At 35.5% G+C, this 20,499-nt stretch overlaps 1 protein-coding gene across 2 annotated transcripts in view; it reads left to right on the top strand.

The window, feature by feature from the left end:
* VWA8 (von Willebrand factor A domain containing 8) overlaps positions 1-20,499 on the top strand; it is a 364,304-nt gene that overhangs the window by 84,403 nt on the left and 259,402 nt on the right. For both annotated transcript variants that reach the window (XM_086711392.1, XM_086711387.1), the window contains 3 exons: positions 5,272-5,403; positions 7,513-7,647; positions 7,740-7,817. In XM_086711392.1, coding sequence (XP_086567518.1) covers positions 5,272-5,403; positions 7,513-7,647; positions 7,740-7,817 — 345 coding nt within the window. The remainder of the gene's footprint in view (positions 1-5,271; positions 5,404-7,512; positions 7,648-7,739; positions 7,818-20,499) is intronic.

Here is a 20,499-nt window from a genome sequence, read left to right as displayed (position 1 = left end):
ATTCAGCCATAAATAAGAATGAAATCTTGCCATTTGCAGCAACGTGGATGAAGTTAGGGAGTGTAATGCTAAGGGAAATAGGTCAGAGAAAGACATATACCATATGATTTCACTCATATGTGGAATTTAAGAAACAAAACAAATGAACAAAGGAAAAATAAAGACTAACCAAAAAACATACTCTTAACTATATGGCACAAACTGATGATTACCAGAGGGAGATGGGTGAAATAGGTGAAGGGGATTAAGGGCACACTGAATAATGTGTAGAATTGTTGAATCATTGTATTGTACACCTGAAACTAATATAACATTGTATGTTAACTGTACTGGAATTAAAAAAACAAAACAAAACAACTAGTACAAATGAGTTAAAGTTATAGGATACCTTTAAGGAATTGAGTTTTTTAAAGAAAGTAGCTAGTATTGCAGTGTTTTGTTTGGCCTTTATTTCGCCCTTTATGATACAGGGGAACATAGAAAAATGATTGAAGGACTGTATTACAGACAGGAAATAATTCAAATTTCAGAGTCTAAAAAATTGAAAAGGGAATGGTATTACTTAGATAAGATTAGAAAAAGTGGTTATCTTTTCTTATCGTAAGTGTGTGAAGAGCTAGTTAAGGAATAGTTAACTTCTTTGTCTAACTCCTCAGTAGATAAATAAGGGTGGGTGGGGACCTTAAATTCATTCATCTGAACCTAAAGAAAAACTTTCTTTTTGTAAGATCATTGTGATATATACAACCAGATTAGAGTGTTAAATTGTTCTCTTTAAAAATGGTGACAGTCTAGTGATTGGTATAATTTTTTTGTAATCTGTTCTAGGACAGTCCATGTGGTTCATTTGTTATTCTAAGTGTCTCTATTTTCTCAAGCTAATGTTCACAGATGGACAAAATTTTATATATCCTCAAATGATTTTGAATTAAGAGAGGTGAAATTGAAGGCAATATTGTTGAATTGGAAAAAATATTGAATGAGGGAATAGCAATATCTATTGTAATTGCAAACCAGGAAGATACGTATATATGTATAATAACTTTTCCTTGAGAAATAATCAACCTCTCAGGTCCCTGGGTGGCTCAGTGAGTTAAGCATCTGACTCTTGATTTCGGCTCAGGTCATGTTCTCACTGTTTGTGAGTTTGAGTCTCGCCTCAAGCTCTGCACTGGCAGCGCGGACCCTACTTGGTATTCTTTCTCTCTCTCCTTCTCTCTCTCTCTGCCCCTCCTGTGCTCCTGTACTTTCTCTCTCTCCCTCTCTCTCTTCTCTCCCAAATACATAAGTAAACATAAACAAAAGTTTTTAATTAAAAGTAATAACTTCTGACCTACATTGTCATAGAAATTCATAGATATTTGTGTATGAATTAGATACCCGTTTGGATTTTAGTATAATCCCTTAATTAGACTATTTTAAGGAAAAGTTATTACTCACTGAAAAATGCAGTAAGCTAAAATTCAGAACACCTTTGTTTCCCAAAACAAGCAATAAAAATGGTTAAAATGTCTTTCATTCCTAAGATGGTACTTGTCGTATGATGTTGGTACTCTAAAAACATGTTTCTGTAGTCATAAATCACTTCTAGCTTTTAGTTAAGGATGTCTTAAAGAAAATACTCTCACTCTGAATCTGCTATACTTTGAGAATAGTACGCTTTTGTTACAGGATAGTAACAAGTACATTTGGTCTCCTAGTAGCATGTCTTGGCTGTCTGTTCTTCTTAGGTAGGACCAGTTGGGTCTGTCTAGTACACTTGAAAACATGGATGTGGATCTGGAGCTATTTTGATATTAGAGATAAATACTTGGGAGCTAGTAATAAATATATGGGTGTTAGTTGAATTGATCACGTAAATGAAAGAACTGAAGAGGAGTGTATATGGTGAGAAGTATTGTTTGAAGACTAAACCCTGCAAGAACCAACATTTAAGGATTGGACAGCACACAGAGAACCTTCAAATTAGAGAAAGAGTAGTCAGAGCATGCAAATGGTTCGTAGTCTGAAACTGGATGAGATTACTAAAAAAGTGAACACCAAGCAAACATATAAAAGATCCACTCCTGAAGTACCCTGATGTGCACTGGTCAGGTAATTGAAGAAGAACCTGCAGAAAAGACTGAGAAGAAGGGAACAGTAAAATAGGAGGAAAACAAATGTATTTATTTAGTTAATTTGGTGAGTAGGGTATTATTGGTGAACTTAACGGGAACAAAATGTTAGTGGAGTGGGGGGAATGTAAGCCAAAAATCAGTCAGCTGACTGGTAAATCAGAGATGAGAAAGCAGAAACAGTGATTATATACTACTTGTAAAATAAGTGTGATGGTGAGAAGTGAAAAGATAGTGTTCACTCAAGGATTATGTAGAATCAAGAAATGACTTTGTTTCTTGAAATGGGAAGACAAACATCTTCATAGGAAGAGGGGATGAAATCTGTGGAATACATGGAGAATATTTATGGATACGGCCTGAGAGATAAAGAAATGACTTTATTTGTTTCTTGAAATGGGAAGACAAACATCTTCATAGGAAGAGGGGATGAAATCTGTGGAATACATGGAGAATATTTATGGATACGGACTGGATATGGAAAGGACATTTCCAGAGCGCCATTCTGCCTTGGTTTGGAATGATGGAAGACCATATTTTTCCACCCTGTAGCTGAGGTGATGGAATTATCATTAACCGAGATGGAGAAAGCAGACTTCCAGTGGCTTTCCACTCACTCATAATTAAAGCAGAAGTCCTTTCTACTGAGACACTGGGAAAAGAAGTGAGGATTGATGAAAATATAGAGGATTTTGAGGACTAGGGGGAAAGAATTTTGTGTATTCATTTAACAAACCTCTGTTGACCGCCGACTGTGCCCCATGTATGATTCTAGATTCTGGGGATTTGGAGTGAGCCAAATAGATACATTATGATATTATCCTAATGGGGTTTATTTTCAAGCAAATGGAGGAGTATGTGCATGAAGGCTCTGTTGTGGGTGGAGGAGGCAGCTAGATGACCAGCTGAGATAGGAATGCATTGGTTCAGAGGACCCCTAAGGAGAGTAATGTTGGTTGGCATTGGTTGCTGATTGGCACTGGAAAGAGAGCCCAGCAGAGACTGGGGCTGCCTACTTTTTTGGTAGTCAGGAAGTATGGTACGGAGACTTTCTTTCTTAGTTCTTCAGAGCCTAGAAAAAGGTATGAGGAAAATGAATAGCTTAGAGGAACAGGATTGAGAATAGTGAGGGTGAATATGGAGGCCTTGCAGGCCAACACGTAATTAACATTTTCTTTTATTACATTATATTTCACAGTTCAAATAATGCAATCCCAAGGAAAGTATATTAAAAAAAAATTAGTATTGTTTAATTGACATTCAAGAATCAACAGGAACTACTCATTAATGTAACATGGTGAGGCAAATAAACTTTGATTTTCTACTTCTTGCTAACATATGGTCTATGAGAATTATATATGTATTTTGTTTCTCATTTACCTTTTTGGTTAACAGTTCTTTAAACTTCCCATGCCAGCAGATGGTAATTCATCTTGCAACTTGAGTTCTTTTACTTAGGGTATTCATAGGGTCTTCTAGCCTACTAGGTTGATTCTATTGATATATTTTAGCTTGAATTATTTAAAATGACATAACCAGTTATAGCAAGAGGTTTGAGGCATTAGTGTTCATTTCTGGAATATAATTGCTCTGCAGTCAATCCTATATCAGGTTAGACTGACGTTATTATAGCTGGGGTTAAAAGCATACCTTTAAGCTAATACATTTGTTTTCTTAGAATTTAATGACTCTAGATTCTAAATTCTAAAGAATTTAATTCTAAGGCCTTACTCCTTTCCTGTTGAACTTCCCTTAAAAGTGTAGCATTTTTTTTTGCATGAAATTAAAGTGTCAATAATTGTTATTTGTCTACAACATAGAAGCAGCTCCTACCAAATTATGTAATACTATGGGACTTTGCATGTATAAAATGCATAAAACATAAAACATATTTTTAAATGATAGCACAAAGAGACAGTTTTTCTTAGGTTTGAGGAATGGAGTAAGTGAGTGTCTTAAGTACTTAGGACACCAAAAAGACTTGAATTGGGTTCCTATGCTTAGAACATTGAGGTTGAAAATGATTTTCTTCCCCCAAATCTATTTTCTGGAGTTGTGGCATTCTGTTGAATAAGCAGTGATCTGCCCTTGCATTGAGGTTCAACTCTTTCACAATAGTGATAATGTTCTAAAACTGTGGTAGGATTTTGAGGGGTTAGTTTCTGCCTGTTTATACTGAAAATGAATTAAGCTTTTCATATTGAACATGCTGCTAGTCTAGGGCAGAGGATTTAATTAATTTTCTATTAGTATTCTCATTTTCCATTTACTTGTTGTGTTCTTTGTGTGCATTTTTATATAACCAGCTGGTATGAGGTGTGTAAACAAGTGTTAGAACATTGATAATTGTTCTCTATGGAGAAAGAATCAATGGTCTTAGTCTTTATACTCAGTTTGACAAGTACTGAGAACCTACACCATATAAGGCACTGTGCCAGAGACTGTGGAAATATCTGTGATTGTTGTCATATATTGTAATCAGTTAGGCTAATCACACAAGCCAACAGCAGAATGGTGTCCAGGAAGTTTGGTTTCATGAATTTCAGGCAACATCAACATCAGTTGATTTAAGAAATCAACCAAAATAAGTCTTATTTAACTTTAACATGCTGTCGAGAGTCTCATCATCCTTTCCTGGAAACTGGAACTTTTGATCAGTAAGAAATGGAGGCTGTGAACTTCTGGCAGTTCAGGAATTAAGTGACTTCATTACTTGTCATTGAGTAAATCTTAGGAGCGATTTGCATATCACCTTTAGTAATTGGCTTAAGTAGAATGACTTTTGTAAAAATAGGAAAAATTCTCATTAATTTTTTACCTCTACTTTTATAATATAGAGTTTCAGTTCTCATTAAGATGAATCTTCCAGATATCCAACATTAATACTAAAATAAAAAGTAAAGGGGCGCCTGGGTGGCTCAGTCGGTTGAGCGTCCAACTTAGGGCTCAGGTCATGATCTCATGCTCGTGGGTTCACGCCCTGCGTTGGGCTCTGTGCTGACAGCTAAGGGCCTGGAACCTGCTTCGGATTCTGTCTCTCTCTCTCTCTCTCTCTCCCCCTCCTCTGTTCGTGCTCTGTCTCAAAAATAAATAAACATTAAAAAAAATTAATACTAAAATGAAAAGTAAATTACATGATTTTCTTGTAATTTTGCAGCGCTTTGAACTCCAAGATTCAGGAAGCTCTGTGCTTCCTAAAGAGGTTGTGAGAGTGGAGAGGCTGACTGAAAGCCATTCCCCCCAAGCTTCTGTGACTGTCCGGATTGCAGAAAAAGAAGTGACCATTCAGGTAATGGATAAAGTTTGTACTTTCTGAGATGTGCTAAGTTCTGCCCATTTATGATCCCCTTTTAAATCTTCTTTGGCTCTCTAGTGTCACATCTGTATATCTGTATCTGTATTTATCCATGTATCCACAGTCATGTATGTTTGTAAACTGGAAAAGTTCAGGAGAAACATAAGCGTAGTTTCTCATAAAAAACTAAAGTTGATCTCTGGGAAAATCAAATGAAGTACCGAATAAAGTATTTTGTATTCTGAGTCCTTGATAAGAAATAGTGTTTTCAAACATATTTTAGCGGCTGTGGAACACTCTTTTCGAATAAAATCTTTCTTAACTACATGCAACAGTTAAAAGAGGAGCTGTTCTGGTTGGAGAGGTTTTAGAAAAGGGAAGGATATTTGGTCACAGGGCTCTATATGCTTGCTCTGCCTCCCTTTCTTCCAACCCTTTGAGAGCCCTGAGAACCCCAAGAGGGGATGGGAAACTATCACAAGGAAACACAGCTTGAAAAACAGAGACTTAAATGAATTGTAAGTGAATGTGGGGAAGAAGAAGGCTTGCCTTCTTATGTGCCACAGCGCACTTTAATTATGTAGACTTTTTATGTGCTCTAATGTGATATTATTAATACTTATTAATGTTGCTGCATTTATTCATTTATCAAGCTGAACATTGATTAATGTCTACTCTGAGCCAAGCTCTGTATTAAAAATTATTAGCGTCGGGGCGCCTGGGTGGCGCAGTTGGTTAAGCGTCCGACTTCAGCCAGGTCACGATCTCGCGGTCCGTGAGTTCGAGCCCCGCGTCAGGCTCTGGGCTGATGGCTCAGAGCCTGGAGCCTGTTTCTGATTCTGTGTCTCCCTCTCTCTCTGCCCCTCCCCCGTTCATGCTCTGTCTCTCTCTGTCCCAAAAATAAAATAAAAATGTTGAAAAAAAAATTAAAAAAAAATTATTAGTGTCTACTGTGTATTAGTCACTATATTTGTCTCTTGACAAATATATAATACCATAAATACATTATGCCATTAAATCCCCCAATAATCCTGGAGGCAAGTTTTATAATCTGCATTTTATAGATTGGAAAACAGATGTAAAGAGGATAATCAATTCATTCATGGTTACTAGCTAAGAAATGTCACAGATGAGACTTCTAGACAGGATCACTTTCCACTACACTCTTCTGTCTACTTCAGATGAATGACTTCATTAAGCTGATGGTCTAAATAGAGGCAGATAAGTAAGGACTGCATTGGAATGGCTGTGGGGATATAGAGTAAGCTGTCTTCAAGTATGACATAGGAGTTTTCCAGTAGCTCAGGAGTGGAAAGGTGATAGGACACTTCAGGACACTTCAGACATGTCCAAAGGCATGAAATGGGAGCAAGCTTTCATTGTTTGCTTCTTTTTGGTGATGGCTTTCTGACTTCATTGCCTCCAGTCCCTCCGGTCAGCCTTCTATGTTACCACCACGATGATCTTTCTTAAATGCAAATCTAATCTTGTCACTTCCAAACTTATAATTATGTAGGGTTCCTGTTATGATGGGCCCCAAGTCCTCTGCAGAACATGGAAATCTCCTAGTGGAGTCCCCAGGAGACAAATGAGGAGGAGATAGAAAATAAAAGAAGCAGGTGTGAAGGATGAGAGGGGAGATTTTAAGACCAGATACTTCCGAGTTGTAAACTAAGAGTGGAAAAGGATTTGTGGACATGGATTTTAGAAATCAGGACATCATTGGTGACTTTGGAGAGTCCCAGTAGACTGACTTGAAATTCTGTACTTAGCACTGGAATTTGGACAAAAAACTTCATTCTCAAGTAGTGACATTGTTATTATAAGTTATAAATAACCCCCAAATGACATGATTATTATGAAAATGTCTGACAGCACAGGGCTTTAATTTTAGAGGGATGATTGATTTGGAGGGTTGATGATAATGATAATCAGATCTGTGAATAAGAAAATAGTTGCTGCTCTATTGAAATATCAAAAACAGTACAGAATTGAATTGAGCAAGGGATTATTAGGGGCTTCTAAATGGCAGTTATGTTCTTTCATTTACTAATGTTTTGAGAAACACATATGCATATTATATTTACTTCTCTTTAATTATAGGTGCCAGCTGGGACCAGGCCAATAAGTCAACCTTGTGCATCAGAGCATTTTGTAAAGACTTTAAGCCATAAACAACTACTGGCTGAGATGATGCAGTCACACATGGTTAAGGACATATGTTTAATTGGAGGAAAAGTAAGAATAGCAGCAGTCTCACTGCGGATTTCTGTTTCCCAACTTTTGGTTGTTTTGACTTCTCCCTTAAATGATTGTGTTTCCATTTGTAGGGTTGTGGAAAAACGGTCATTGCTAAGAACTTTGCAGATAACTTAGGATACAACATAGAACCCATCATGCTCTATCAGGTATGATGTTCATTTTTAGTACTTGGACTATAAACATATATATTTAGACCATCAGTAGAAGTTATGGATATTCTTCCTTGAGTTATGTATGACCTGTTAATTTTGGTCTACATAAATAACTGAAATAAAAATCAAATTGGAGTACAATTGTAATTACTTGCAACTTTTGAAAGTGCATTTTAGAGTGTTGAATGTGCACACCATATCAGCACCTGTGTCTGTTTTTCAAGAGAGATTCAATTTACCTGCATGTGTGCACATACACAGACTGCATTTAGTAGTAATTTGGAAATCGAAATAAAATGGGTTTTAGCAGCAATGGGAGATAATTAGGTATTCACTGAATAGAGTATTTTCTTATTGTGGAAAAATACACACAACATGAAATTTGCCATTTTAACTGTTTCTAAGTGTACAACTCACTGGCTTTAAGTATATTCACAATGTTGTGTAGCCATCACTATTATCTATTTCCAGAACTTTTTTGTTTCCTTCCTGCATCTCTTGTTCCCTTTGACCCATTTTGTCCATCGCCCTCCCTCCTCCCCTCTGGCAACCACCAGTTTGCTCTCTGTATTTATAGGTCTGTCTTGGCTTTTTTTTGTTTTGTTTTTTAGATTCCACATATAAATGAGTTCATATGGTATTTGTCTTTCTTTGTCTGACTTATTTTTAGAACATTTTGTATTCCAGATAGAAACTCTATATTCATTAAATGATAACTTCCCATCCCCCACCCCAGACTCTGGTAACCTCAATGGTACTTTCTGTCCCTATGAATTTGCCTATTCTAGGTACATCATTTAAGTAGAACCAAGCACTTTTTTGTCATTTTGTCTCTATTTTACCTGGCATGATGTTTTCAAGGTTCATTCATGTTATAGCATATATCAGAATTTCATTTCTTTTTATGGCTCAATAATATTCTGTTGTATGGATATACTAGCTTTTGTTTTTCTATCCAAATATTGGTGAACACACGGTTGTTTCTACCTTTTGATTTTTGTGAATAATGTGACTATAAACATTGGTATATAAGTATCTGTTTGAGTCCCTACTTTCAACTCTTATTATATATATACCTAGATGTTAACGTGATGTTACTGAACCATATTGTATTTCTATGTTTAACTTTTTGAGGAGCTGCTATACTGCTTTCTGTAGCAGTGACACCAATTTACATTCCCACCAGCAGTGTGTGAAGTCGTAACTCATTGTAGTTTTGATCTGCATTTCCCTAATGGCTAATGAAATTGAGCATCTTCTCATGTACTTATTGACCATTTGTATGTCTTATTTGGAGAAAAGCCTATTCAAGTTCCTTGCTTGTGTTTCAATTTGGGTTGTCTTTTTGTTGTTGAGTTGTAGGAGTTCTTCATATATTCTGGATATTAACCCATTTTCTGTTATGATTTACACATGTTTTTTTCCCCATTCTGTAGGTTGTCTTTTCACTCTCTTTATACTATCTGTTGATGCACAAAAATTTTAAATTTTGACGAAGTCTAATTTATCTTTTTGTTATTGTTGCCTATGCTTTTGGTGTTATATACAGTAAATCATTGCTAGGTCCAATATCATGAACTTTCTCTGTTTTATTCTAAGAGTGTTAATAGTTTTAGATCTCACATTTAGGTCTTTGATCTGTTTTGAATTAATCTTTGTATACAGTGAAAAGTAAGGGTCCAACTTCAAATCGTTTACATGTGGATATCCAGTTTTCCCAGCACCATTTGTTGAAAAGACAGTCTTTTCCTCATAGGATGGTCTTAGCATCCTTGTCAAAAACCAATTCACTATATATGTGAGGGTTTATTCTGAGCTCTCTCTTCTATTTCATTGCTCTGTCTGTCCTTATGTCATTCTCACACTGTTTGGATTTCTATAGCTTTATAGTAAGTTTTGAAATAAGGAAGTGTGAGACCTCCAACTTTGTTTTCTTTTCCAGGGTTGTTTTGGATATTCAGCATTCCTTGGGTTTCTATATGAATCTTAGGATAGGTTTTTCTATTTATGAAAAAAGAATGCTATTGAGATTTTTATAGGAATTTCACAGAATATATAGATCACTTTGGGTAATATTGTCATCTTAATATTTAAGTCTTTCAATCTGTGAACATGAATGTCTTCTCATATATTTGTCTTCAATAATTTCTTTCAGCAATAATTTCTTTTATAGTTTTCAGTGTACAAGTCTTTTATCTTCTTGGTTAAATTTATTCCTAAGTATTTTTGAATAGATTGTTTTTGTGAATGTCCATGTTGCATATGGTATGATTAAAAATCAAACTTACAGCTGGTGTTTTTACACAGTAAATTTTTCTCTCGTGTATTTGTTTGTATTGATCACTCGTAAGACATTTTCATACTGCGTAATTTATCGATTCTATATGTTAGTCTTTGATTATAGTATCTTTTCACTTATGGCAGAGTTTCCATTTTTATTTTTGAACAGTTTGGGGAGTGGATGTGATATTATTTACTTACATTTTAGATTGTAGTTTGCCTTTTTAGTTTATTTTTTAGTTAACTTTGTTATTATTACTGACACTAAATATACTTATGTTAAAATGTTTTTATTTTTGAAAAATGATGTTTAAACTAGTTACTTATTATGATTTTGGATTGTAGAAAATGTTAACAGCTCATACTTTAAATGATTCTGTTGAGAAGATTCCTTTCAATGCTGCTTTAAGGTACTTTGTGTCTATTGGTTGAATTGGCCAGAGTTTACATAAAATCTGTGAAGAAGCATATGATTTCTGAAATCACTAAGAAAAATTCAGGTGAAGAGATTAAACTAGTAGTGATATCCTTGGTCTTTAGATATACACATGTAGGGAAAAGAATGAATTTCTACACTCTATAGAAGGTGGCAAGTCTTGGAACTCACTGAAAATATATTTTGAAATGAGTTTTTATGATTTGATTCTAGGTCTACTGGCTTTTTAAAGACAATTAAGGAAATTGAGAGAGAGTATATCTTAAACTTAATTTATGGCAGACGCCATGAAGAACACCCTCCCCTTTTATGAATCACTCCTCTTGGTGTCTTTGTCAGAGATCAGAAGGCAGATGGTTAACTCAGTATGCTACTTCATCTGTCTATATCCTTTCGTTAGCTCGTTAGAAGTGATCTGAGGATGATATTTTATCATCTCACCAACCTGTTAATTATCAACTTTTTAATTTCCAATGAAAATACTTTTCTACCAAGTAATTGGGAGGGGGGGAAACACCCAAATCATCGATATATTTGTAAAATAAGTTAAATTGTACTATAAATATCTTATTTTCCATATATAGATTAAGGATAAATACAAGCACAATGTATTTCCCAAGTGCCACTACTTCGAATCATATGGAGAAGAACTTTTGAGGACAATATTTCTTTTCTTTGTGACTCTAACTTAATTTGTTAATAGTATTATTTCTAGAATTATACACATGATTATTTTCTTCATGTTAAAATAAAAACACTCATTGTAATGAAAGCTGGAAATAATTTATGCCTCATCAATTTTTCCACACAATACGGTTTCAGGTTTTTGTAGTCACTTTATGGTGATTTGGTAGTGGTAAATCATCCTAAAATTATATGTTTGAGCTGTGTGAAAATTATGGTCACCTCATTCTGCCCTTCATTAAAAGAAGAACCAAACAAGAGAGTATGTATGTATCCATCATCAGATCTCAGCTCCACTGGAAAAGTACCCAAAGTATCCTGCCATTGAGAATGTTATCTGTACATTTGAAAGCATTAGTTTAAGAGGCTGAGAACAGACTTCTTATATATTATTGGAGAATGACAGCAAATTAACAAAAATACTATTTTAATGTGGTTTTTTTACTCTGTTGTTAAGTTTGTTGATTTATGGATAAACAAAGGTAGGAAGATGCTACCATTGAGGATTGGGAAAACTGGCACAGAGATAAGCAAATAAACCACATATTCTGAAACTCCTTTTCCAATTTTGCTTTTCTGCCCATTAGTCTTTATAGGAATATCTAGAAGAAAAGTGATTTCTGAAAGCATAGAGTTCAGAAAGTGACGTAGGTGAGTTTGTTTCTGTCTGTCTCCATGCACTGGATCAAAGAATCAATAGGTACTGTATTGACATTTGCACATTTTTTTAAACTGTTAATCAGTTGGTTTTCATGATAGAAACCAAGCTCCTGAGATCAAATATAAGACTCTTTGTTCGTACTTTCATATTTATTAGTAGAGCTCATTGAGCTCTCTGGGACAGAGGAACTAATTTAATAGAATTCAAGACAGGTTTGGGTTTTATAATAATACAGTCCATATTAATGAAAAATATGGAAAAAATTCTGGAAGTTTGACCCAACATAGAGAATTTAGTGGGAATAAGTAACCCAACATCTGTTTTCCTAGAAGATGTGGAGATTTCCCTGTTATTTGTACATGTATAAAGCTACACTTAATCTGTGGGTTTTGCTTTATTTTTAGACTTGACTATTTTTAGAACTGGATTTCATATGAAGAAAAAGAAAAACAGAGCCTTAACACAGATTTGTGGCAGTACATAAAGTAAGTTTTATAATAGGTTATAAAAATCTTGAATCACTTGGCTCAAGTGTTAGGTCAGATTCTTTTAAATGGTTATTCTTTTTTTAGTGTTGAAGCCAGTGATTTCGTAGTGTCAAAGAAATCCAAGTTATTATTCTTTTCCTTCACAACCAGATAAGGGCATGTTTCCAGATTTCTTTCCACATCATCATAAACAGCATCAGATCTGAGATATCTTTCTTTTGTTAAAGTACTATTTGTATAAAAGCCAAGTCAGCTCCAATAAGAAATTTAAGCACAAATAAGTTCATGGGACCTGTAATGAAAATAATCACTATCTAAAACAGATTGAGGTCTTAGAATCATTTTGATTTTTCAGTTAAGTTTTTCTTCCTAGAGCTAAACTCAAACCAAATTCTCTTCTCTATCTTTAATCTACAATTTCTACTTCTTCCTGTTCATCCAGATACAGTAGAAGTATCTTTATTTCTTTCATTCTCTCTCCTTTGTTTTCATTGCTGTGTGTCTTGGATTTATTTGCTTGCTTCTTGTCTTTGCCTTGACTTTGTACTTTTCTCTCATCAAGATTGTAAGATAGCTGTATTTATTTAAATGGTTAATGTTCAACCTTGGAGGCTGCCTTTCTGCATGATTCTGTGTAACTCATCTTGTTTTCTTGATTTCTTATTTTGCTACAATCTGTGATCCTTCCTGTCTTCTTTATATTTTTTTCTTTCCCCACATAGACTAACCTTCATAAAGCTAAGAATTTAAGTAGTTTGCTACACTCTAAGAATTTACTCACCTCGGCTCCTTTAAATTTCTTACATTATAAAAGTTATTTTCAAAGAACAATGTATGTCATCATCATCAAAATTGTTGACTTGAGCAATCCTTTTCAAGTCCTAGGCTCACCAAGGCTCCTGTCTCATGTGTTCTTCAGTTTCTCCTTGATAATGAGGTTGTCTTGTCTCCTACCTCCTTTGTGTAGAATGTGCTTTAAAATTTATTGTAGTTCATCAAAGTTTAAAATTTAGTGCAATTATAAAATTTTAATTTTTTTAAGTGTTTTATTTATTTTTGAGACAGAGAGAGACAGAGGATGAGCAGGGGAGGGGCAGAGAGACAGCAAGACACAGTATCCGAAGCAGGCTCCAGGATCCGAGCTGTCAGCACAGAGCCCAACACCAGGCCCGAACCCACAAACCATAAGATCATGACCTGAGCCGAAGTCTGACGCTTAACCGACTGAGCGACCCAGGCGCCCCAATGCAATTATAAAATTTTAAAAGTTAGCAGAATAAAACGTCCCTTCTAATTTGAAGGGACATTTTTATTAAATATGATTTCATATTTCTTGCCTATAATATCAGAGTCATGCTAGGAGGACCAATAACCATAATGTTCTTTGTTGTAATTTCATAGATAAGTTATAGTGCATAATGTTATTCATAATTATAAGATTATAAATATGATACATTGTATAATTGTATGGAATAGTTACCTCAGTAAATTTCATCAGGGTGCTACTAAGCATGTGACAATTGCACACATAGGGAATTTTGCAAATTAAATTGTAAAGCCACAAACTACAACCTTATTCCAAGTTGCTTCACAAATATACTTTATTAGAACCAAGAGAGTATAGATAACTCTCTGTAATGTATCACCATTATTGGAAAAGGTTATTCAAGTTTATACTCAACTAATTTTAAAATCATCATTGTGATTATTGCCTATGCATACTAACACTATTACATTTCTTCATTTTAAATATTAATAATGAAATGAGTGCAACTCATATATATCAAAATCATTTGTAGGCATCTGGCATAATTTTTTTCCTTACCACATTTTTAAATTTTTCACATAGAGCCTGTGCTTGATTTTTATGTAAAAATGCCACAAGCTTTGTTATCCGTATTTTGCAGCTTAAAATGAGAAGTGATATCATCTCTAATTATTTGGATGCACGCTTCACACTTCAAATACATGGGAAAGCTAGTTGTTTCATGTAGAAGTTATATAAAGAAGCAGTTTTATAGAGTGTAGCTAATTACTTAAATAAAAGCCAGTGTCATGTCACTTCAAGAAGAAAAAATATTGGGGCTCCTGGGTGGCTCAGTCAGTTAAGTGTCCAACTCTTGACTTCAGCTCAGATCATGATCTCACAGTTTATGAAATCGAGCCCTGCATCGGGCTGTGTCCTGACAGGGCAGCTTCTGTCCTGGGATTCTGTTTCCCTCTCTCTCTGCCCCTCCCCTACTCACTCTCGTTGTCTCTCTCTCAAAAATAAATAAACTTAAAAAGAAAAAAATAGGAAAAAATATCCAACAAATATATAATTTAAACAATAGGTTGAATTGGAAGATGCGGGGATTATAACATGAGGATTTTGTGAACATTTATAAAAAGAAATCTGTGGCTATTATTTAGAACTGAATATATACTCTTTCCTTTTGGGAGATTTAATTCAGGATCTATTTAGAAAACAACTCATTTCTTGGGCGCCTGGGCGGCTCAGTTGGTTAAGCGTCCAACTTGGGCTCAGGTCGTAATCTCACGGTTCATGCGTTCGAGCCCCGCATCTGAGCTGTCAGCACAGAGCCTGGAGCCTGCTTTGGATTCTGTGTCTCCTTCTCTCTCTCTGCCCCTCCCCTGCTCATGCTCATGCTCATGCTCTGTCTCTCTCAAAAATGAGTAAACTTAAAAATAAATAAATTTAAAAAAAAAGAAAGAAAGAAAACAACTAATTCCTTTCCTCCAGTTAGTTTGAATAGAGTATTGATGCACATTCTGTTATTGTCTTCCTTTTCCTTTTATGGACAATTAAGTTTTGTTTTGTTTTGTTTTGAATGAGAACCATACAAATGGCTGACAATACTCTATAACAGGGTTGATAAACTTTTTTTAAAGGGCTGGATCATAAATATTTTGGTCTTTGTGGACCATGTGGACCTTGTTGAAACAATACGATTCTACTATTGTAGTGGAATAGCAGACGTTGGCAATATGTGAATGAATGAGTGTGGCTGTGATCCACCTTATCACATTTTTTTGTGTTTATTTATCTATTTTGAGAGAGAGAGAGAGAGAGAGAGAGCGCTTGCACAAATGTGTGCAAGCTGGGGAGGGACAGAGAGAGAAGGAGAAAGAGAATCCCAAGCAGGCCCTTAACATCAGTGAGCCCAGTGTGGAGCTCAATCCCATGAACCCTGAGATCATGAGCTGAGCCTAAATCAGGAGTCTGACACTCAACCAACTGAGCCACCCAGGTGCCTGTTTTCCCTTCCTTCCTTCCTTCCTTTCCTCCCTTCCTTCCTTCCTTCCTTCCTTCCTTTCCTTCCTTTCCTTCCTTTCCTTCCTTTCCTTCCTTCCTTCCTTCCTTCCTTCCTTCCTTCCTTCCTTCCTTCCTTCTCTCTCTTTCTTTCTTTCTTTCTTTCTTTCTTTCTTTCTTTCTTTCTTTCTTTCTTTCTTTCTTTTATTGAGGTATAATTCACGTGTAGTAAAATTCAGTCCATTTTGACAGATACATTCGGTTGTATAACGACTACCCCAACTGAGATAATAGGACATTTCCATCAGCTCAGAAAATTCCCTTGTGCCTCTTTGTAGTCACCCCCTCCCTGCCACCTGGCAACCACTGATCTGTTTTCTATCCCTATTTTGCCTTTTCCTGAATGGTGTATAAATGGATTTAAATAGCCTTTTGAGTCTGGTTTGTTTCACTTATATAATGCATTTGAGATTCATCCACATTGTTGTATGTATCAGTAGTTTGTTCTTTTTAATTGCTGAGAACCTTAACACATTTTTATTGGTGTTTATGTGAGTACTTCTCTATGTTCCTGCTACAGTAGCTTTACTTCTGGTGCTCAACCCTTTTCACCTCACTTATCAAGCCTCCTAGGCTTTCCACCTGTTTCCAGCCTGGGTTTTTCCCAATCCATCCTTCCAGCTCTGAATTTTGTTTTTTCTATTTTCCCCCTGCTTTTAGCCTTTGAATCACTTTGTGTAGTTTGTAAGATAATATTCAAATTCTGTTGCTTAGCACAGTGCTTTTTTTTTGTTTGGTGTCCCCCCAGGCCTCTCTTAGCCAGGTTTGAGGCTTCAACCCATACAGCTAACATTCACCTTTGAACTCCAGTCATAAAGAATGATTTGTAGTCTCCTCAGCATGACTTGATGTGTTAGGCAGCCATGCTTTCTTGCACCATTCATGCTCTATGAACCTCCTTCTCCTGAGGACCAGTTGGCTTGCTCTTCAAAACTTAGCTCCTGGGGTGCCTGGGTGGCTTAGTCGGTTAAGGGTCCAACTTCAGCTCAGGTCATGACCTCATGGTTTGTGAATTTGAGCCCTGTGCCAGGCCAGGCACGGTTCTGACAGTTCAGAACTTAGAGCCTGCTTTGGATTCTGTGTCTCCCTTTTTTTTTTTTTGCCCCTACCCTGCTTGCTCGTTTTCTCTCTCTCTCTCTCACTCTCTCTCTCAAAAACAAACATTTAAAAAAAAAAAACCAAAAGAAAAAAAAGCCTTAGCTCCACTGCCACCATCTCTGTGTTTTCTGTTAAGTCCCCAGTTTGATTTATATGTACTCCTTTGTTTCACTGGCCCTTAAATGTCCTTTTGGATAACACTTATGGCTCTGTCCTGTGATAATGACTGTATTTCATTAAGTCCAATGTGCCATCAATTATAAGACATGCCATTATTTTGTGTTCCAATAAGAAAGTAGTGCAGCAAATTAAGTTATCACATAAGACTATCAGTTAGCAGTTTTATTTTATTCTTAATGAAAGATCTCTTTAAGATATAATTTAGATTATCTATCTCTTGTGCATGCAGAAAAAAGAAATTACAACTGGGATGAATGGTTGAAGCATTTCTAAAACTTCTTTACCTTCAGGGTATGACTTTTTTTGGTTCAGCTGTAGATGTTCATGTCATTTCACATACTATTGTCTGCATCCTGTGTGCTTTGTCAACAACAGACATTTCCAGGATATTCTTCCAAGCTACTGATAGCCATTTAGGTTTCAATACTGGTACTTTCTTGATTTTAACAGAAGGTGTTGACAGAAATGTTTTAAGGCAATAGCTGCGATTCATTTTCCCAAGTGGTCTTTAATTTGTTGACTAAACCATAAATGGGTTATACTTATCCCTTTTTGCTACAGAGAGATATACAAAGCCAGGTTCAGACATGGTCAGAGAATAATTAGCTGGCCAGCAGTTGTAAGATTCTGTCCACTGAAGGTGCATCCTGATTTCAGAGATGTAAAATGTATTTTGGAATTGATGGAATTTAGCTGTTTGTCTCTCCCATCCTTTGTAAACTCCCTGGAGGCAGGGACAATGTGCTGTTTAACTCTCTGTTCCCTTAATGGGCACATAGTAGATGTCGGGATGAAAAAGTGAAGCTTGCAAATTCTATGTCCTCTATGAATTTTGTAACAAATTATAAACTGAGGGAAGTTGCTCTTTCCTTTTCATAGTGATTGTCCTCATACTTCATTTGTATTTGCCCTCATATGGACATACCAGAGTTTATCTAACCAGTCTCCTAAATATTAGTTTTATCCCCGACATTTTATAATTACACACGAAGTTGCAATGAATAACCTTGTGCGTACATGTTTTTATATTGTTAGAAGTATATCTTCAGGATTAATTCCTAGAAGTGGGACTGTGAGGTTACTAGGTAAATGCATATGTAGTTTTGTTAGAAATTGCCAAATTTTCTTCTATAAAGATTATATTATTTTGCATTCCTATCAACAATGTCAACAGACAGGGCTACGAAGCTTTTTAATGTTTTCCAATTTGATACTTAGAAATGGTATCTAAAGAGTAGTTTTAATTTGCATTTCTTATATTGTGAGAGAATTGAAAATTTTTTCTATTTTGAAGGGTCATTATATCATTATATCATGTCTTGTCTTACTGAATTATCTATTCACTTTTTTTGCCTGCTTTCCTGTTGAGTTTTTGGCCTTTTTTCCCATCAGTTTTTGAGTTTATGATGTATTAGCCATTTTGCTTTTGTCTCTGATATATGCTGCACGTATTTTCTCTCGGTTTGTCAGTTGTCCTTTGGCTGTATGTATGAATAAATTATTTTGTGCCCCATAAAATTAAAAAAAATATTGTTTTGTAGTTAAATTTATTAATATTTTGTCTTATTATGTGTAGATTTTGAGTCATGGTTAGAAAGTCTTCCCTTATACCCAGGTTATGGAGGAATTCGCCTGTGCCTTTCCTTTTTCAGCTTCTAGATTGAACTCTCTCCAGTCCTTGCCCAGAGCCCTTATGTTTCAGAACCAGCAAGGGAGCACTGAGTGATCATGCTGCCCTCTCTCTGACCACAGCTGGGAAAGGTCCTGCAGCTTTATAACTCATGTTATAAAATTGGGCCCACATGGGTAATCCAAGATAATCTCCCCTTCTCAAGGTCCTTAATGTAGTCAAATCTGCAAAGTTCCTTTTGTCATGCAAAGTAATGTATTCACAGGCTCCCGGACATCTTTGTTTGGGGGCATTATTCTGCCTACCACACTGACCATTTTAGAAGATCACGTCACTGAAAGCATTGCCATTCATGGTATTTGAGTTACAAATATAGCACACCTGCATCAGCCTATATTGTTTTCATATCCATAGTGGTTCTATATCTGTAGCTATAGACATCTGACTTCATCATTATGTGTTTTGGTGTAGTTGTGCCCATATATCTGTTGAAGTTATGTACTACTTTATAACAAGTCACTTTCTCCATACTGAAGTTTAGGCATTATCCAATGTTTTTATTTGAAATTAGGTGTGTAAGTACATTGTATTACCTATGATTTTTTTCAGGCTTATAAAGCAAATGTTACAAAGTATTGTTTATAAAATAGGGGTATTGAGCCCAGCAGAACTGAGAACCGGTGGGCTAGACCACAGCACAGTGTTTGGCATGAAGAAGATACTCAGTTAAATATGCACCATCTTTGAGGCTTGGGAAATCTAAAAATATTTTAAGTAGAATGACTTTTATTTTTATGCATGTCAGGGATAGGTGTGATTCTTCAGACATTGTTCTCATTCTCATAAAAACATTTCAGAGCTTCTCTATTTATAGCATTCTGTAATATAGAAAAAGGGAGATTATTTAGATCGACTTCTGATTTCTGAGAATAAGTTCTTATAGGATAAAGCAGGAGACTCTATTCTGAGACAAACTCATTTTGGTTCTAGAGTTATAATTTTCTATGTATTTCCAATGTTTTTCCAAGATAAAGTTTTGTGATAATTTAATAATCTCTTTTTGCAGCCTCTTTGAAGTGGTCAAAGTTATTTACCAAAAGTTAACTGACTAGTTACTCTAAAATATGCCAGTGAAGTGGAATTTCCTGACTTTCAAAATTAAGGATGAGAAAGGTTAAGTGCCAGAGTTTATACCTCAAATTAGCCAAAGCTTGTACAATGGTTTCTAGCTTATTAATTTTCAAGCCATTTTTTTTTTTTTTTTTTTGCCTGCTAGATTGTACATCTTTAAAAACAATAAGCAGCAGACAATGAGGCTCACTCTGAGATAACAGGGAACTGGGCTGAGGCCCTGCACGACCATCTGTTTTTATTTGGAATGCTTTCTTTCACATTAGCCTCATTTGCTTTAGCATGCTAGGATTCTTGTCACATCAGTTTGGTTTTCAGTATTGGTCTGTTTTTCCACTTGCCAGCTTTTTAAAAACAACATAATGGAACGGAGGAATTTCAAAAAATTAATGGTTGTCTTCAACTGATAGAAGTCCATCTCAAGAGTGTGTTATTTTTATAACTGAAACCTTATAAAATGTACCTTAGGCTCTCATTTTGACAGAGACAGAGTCAAAAGTTGAGGGCAGTGACGCTTACAGTGTTTTACCTTAAGCTCGCAACTAGAACTACTTGGACTGTGTAGATGACAGGATGCAGCACAAAGTTAATGTGTTGAAAAGGCTGGATATTTGCTGGTTTAACTCATAATCTTTTAAACTTGTATACTGCAAAAAGGCAAAGTGTGCCTTAATGTTTAACTGGGCAGTTATAATGGTTCATCTTGAAAAACTGCTTTTGTTACACACATTTTCCATTTAAAAGACAATAGATTTTATATTTGTTTTTTTTTTTA

The sequence above is a fragment of the Puma concolor genome, chromosome A1 (assembly GCF_028749965.1).
Source record: "Puma concolor isolate L17-30 chromosome A1, mPumCon1.1.hap2, whole genome shotgun sequence".
In the NCBI taxonomy this organism is placed as follows: Eukaryota; Metazoa; Chordata; class Mammalia; order Carnivora; family Felidae; genus Puma; species Puma concolor.
The sequence above is the reverse complement of the archived record's forward strand: the minus strand, read 5'-3'. Positions and strand labels throughout refer to the sequence as shown.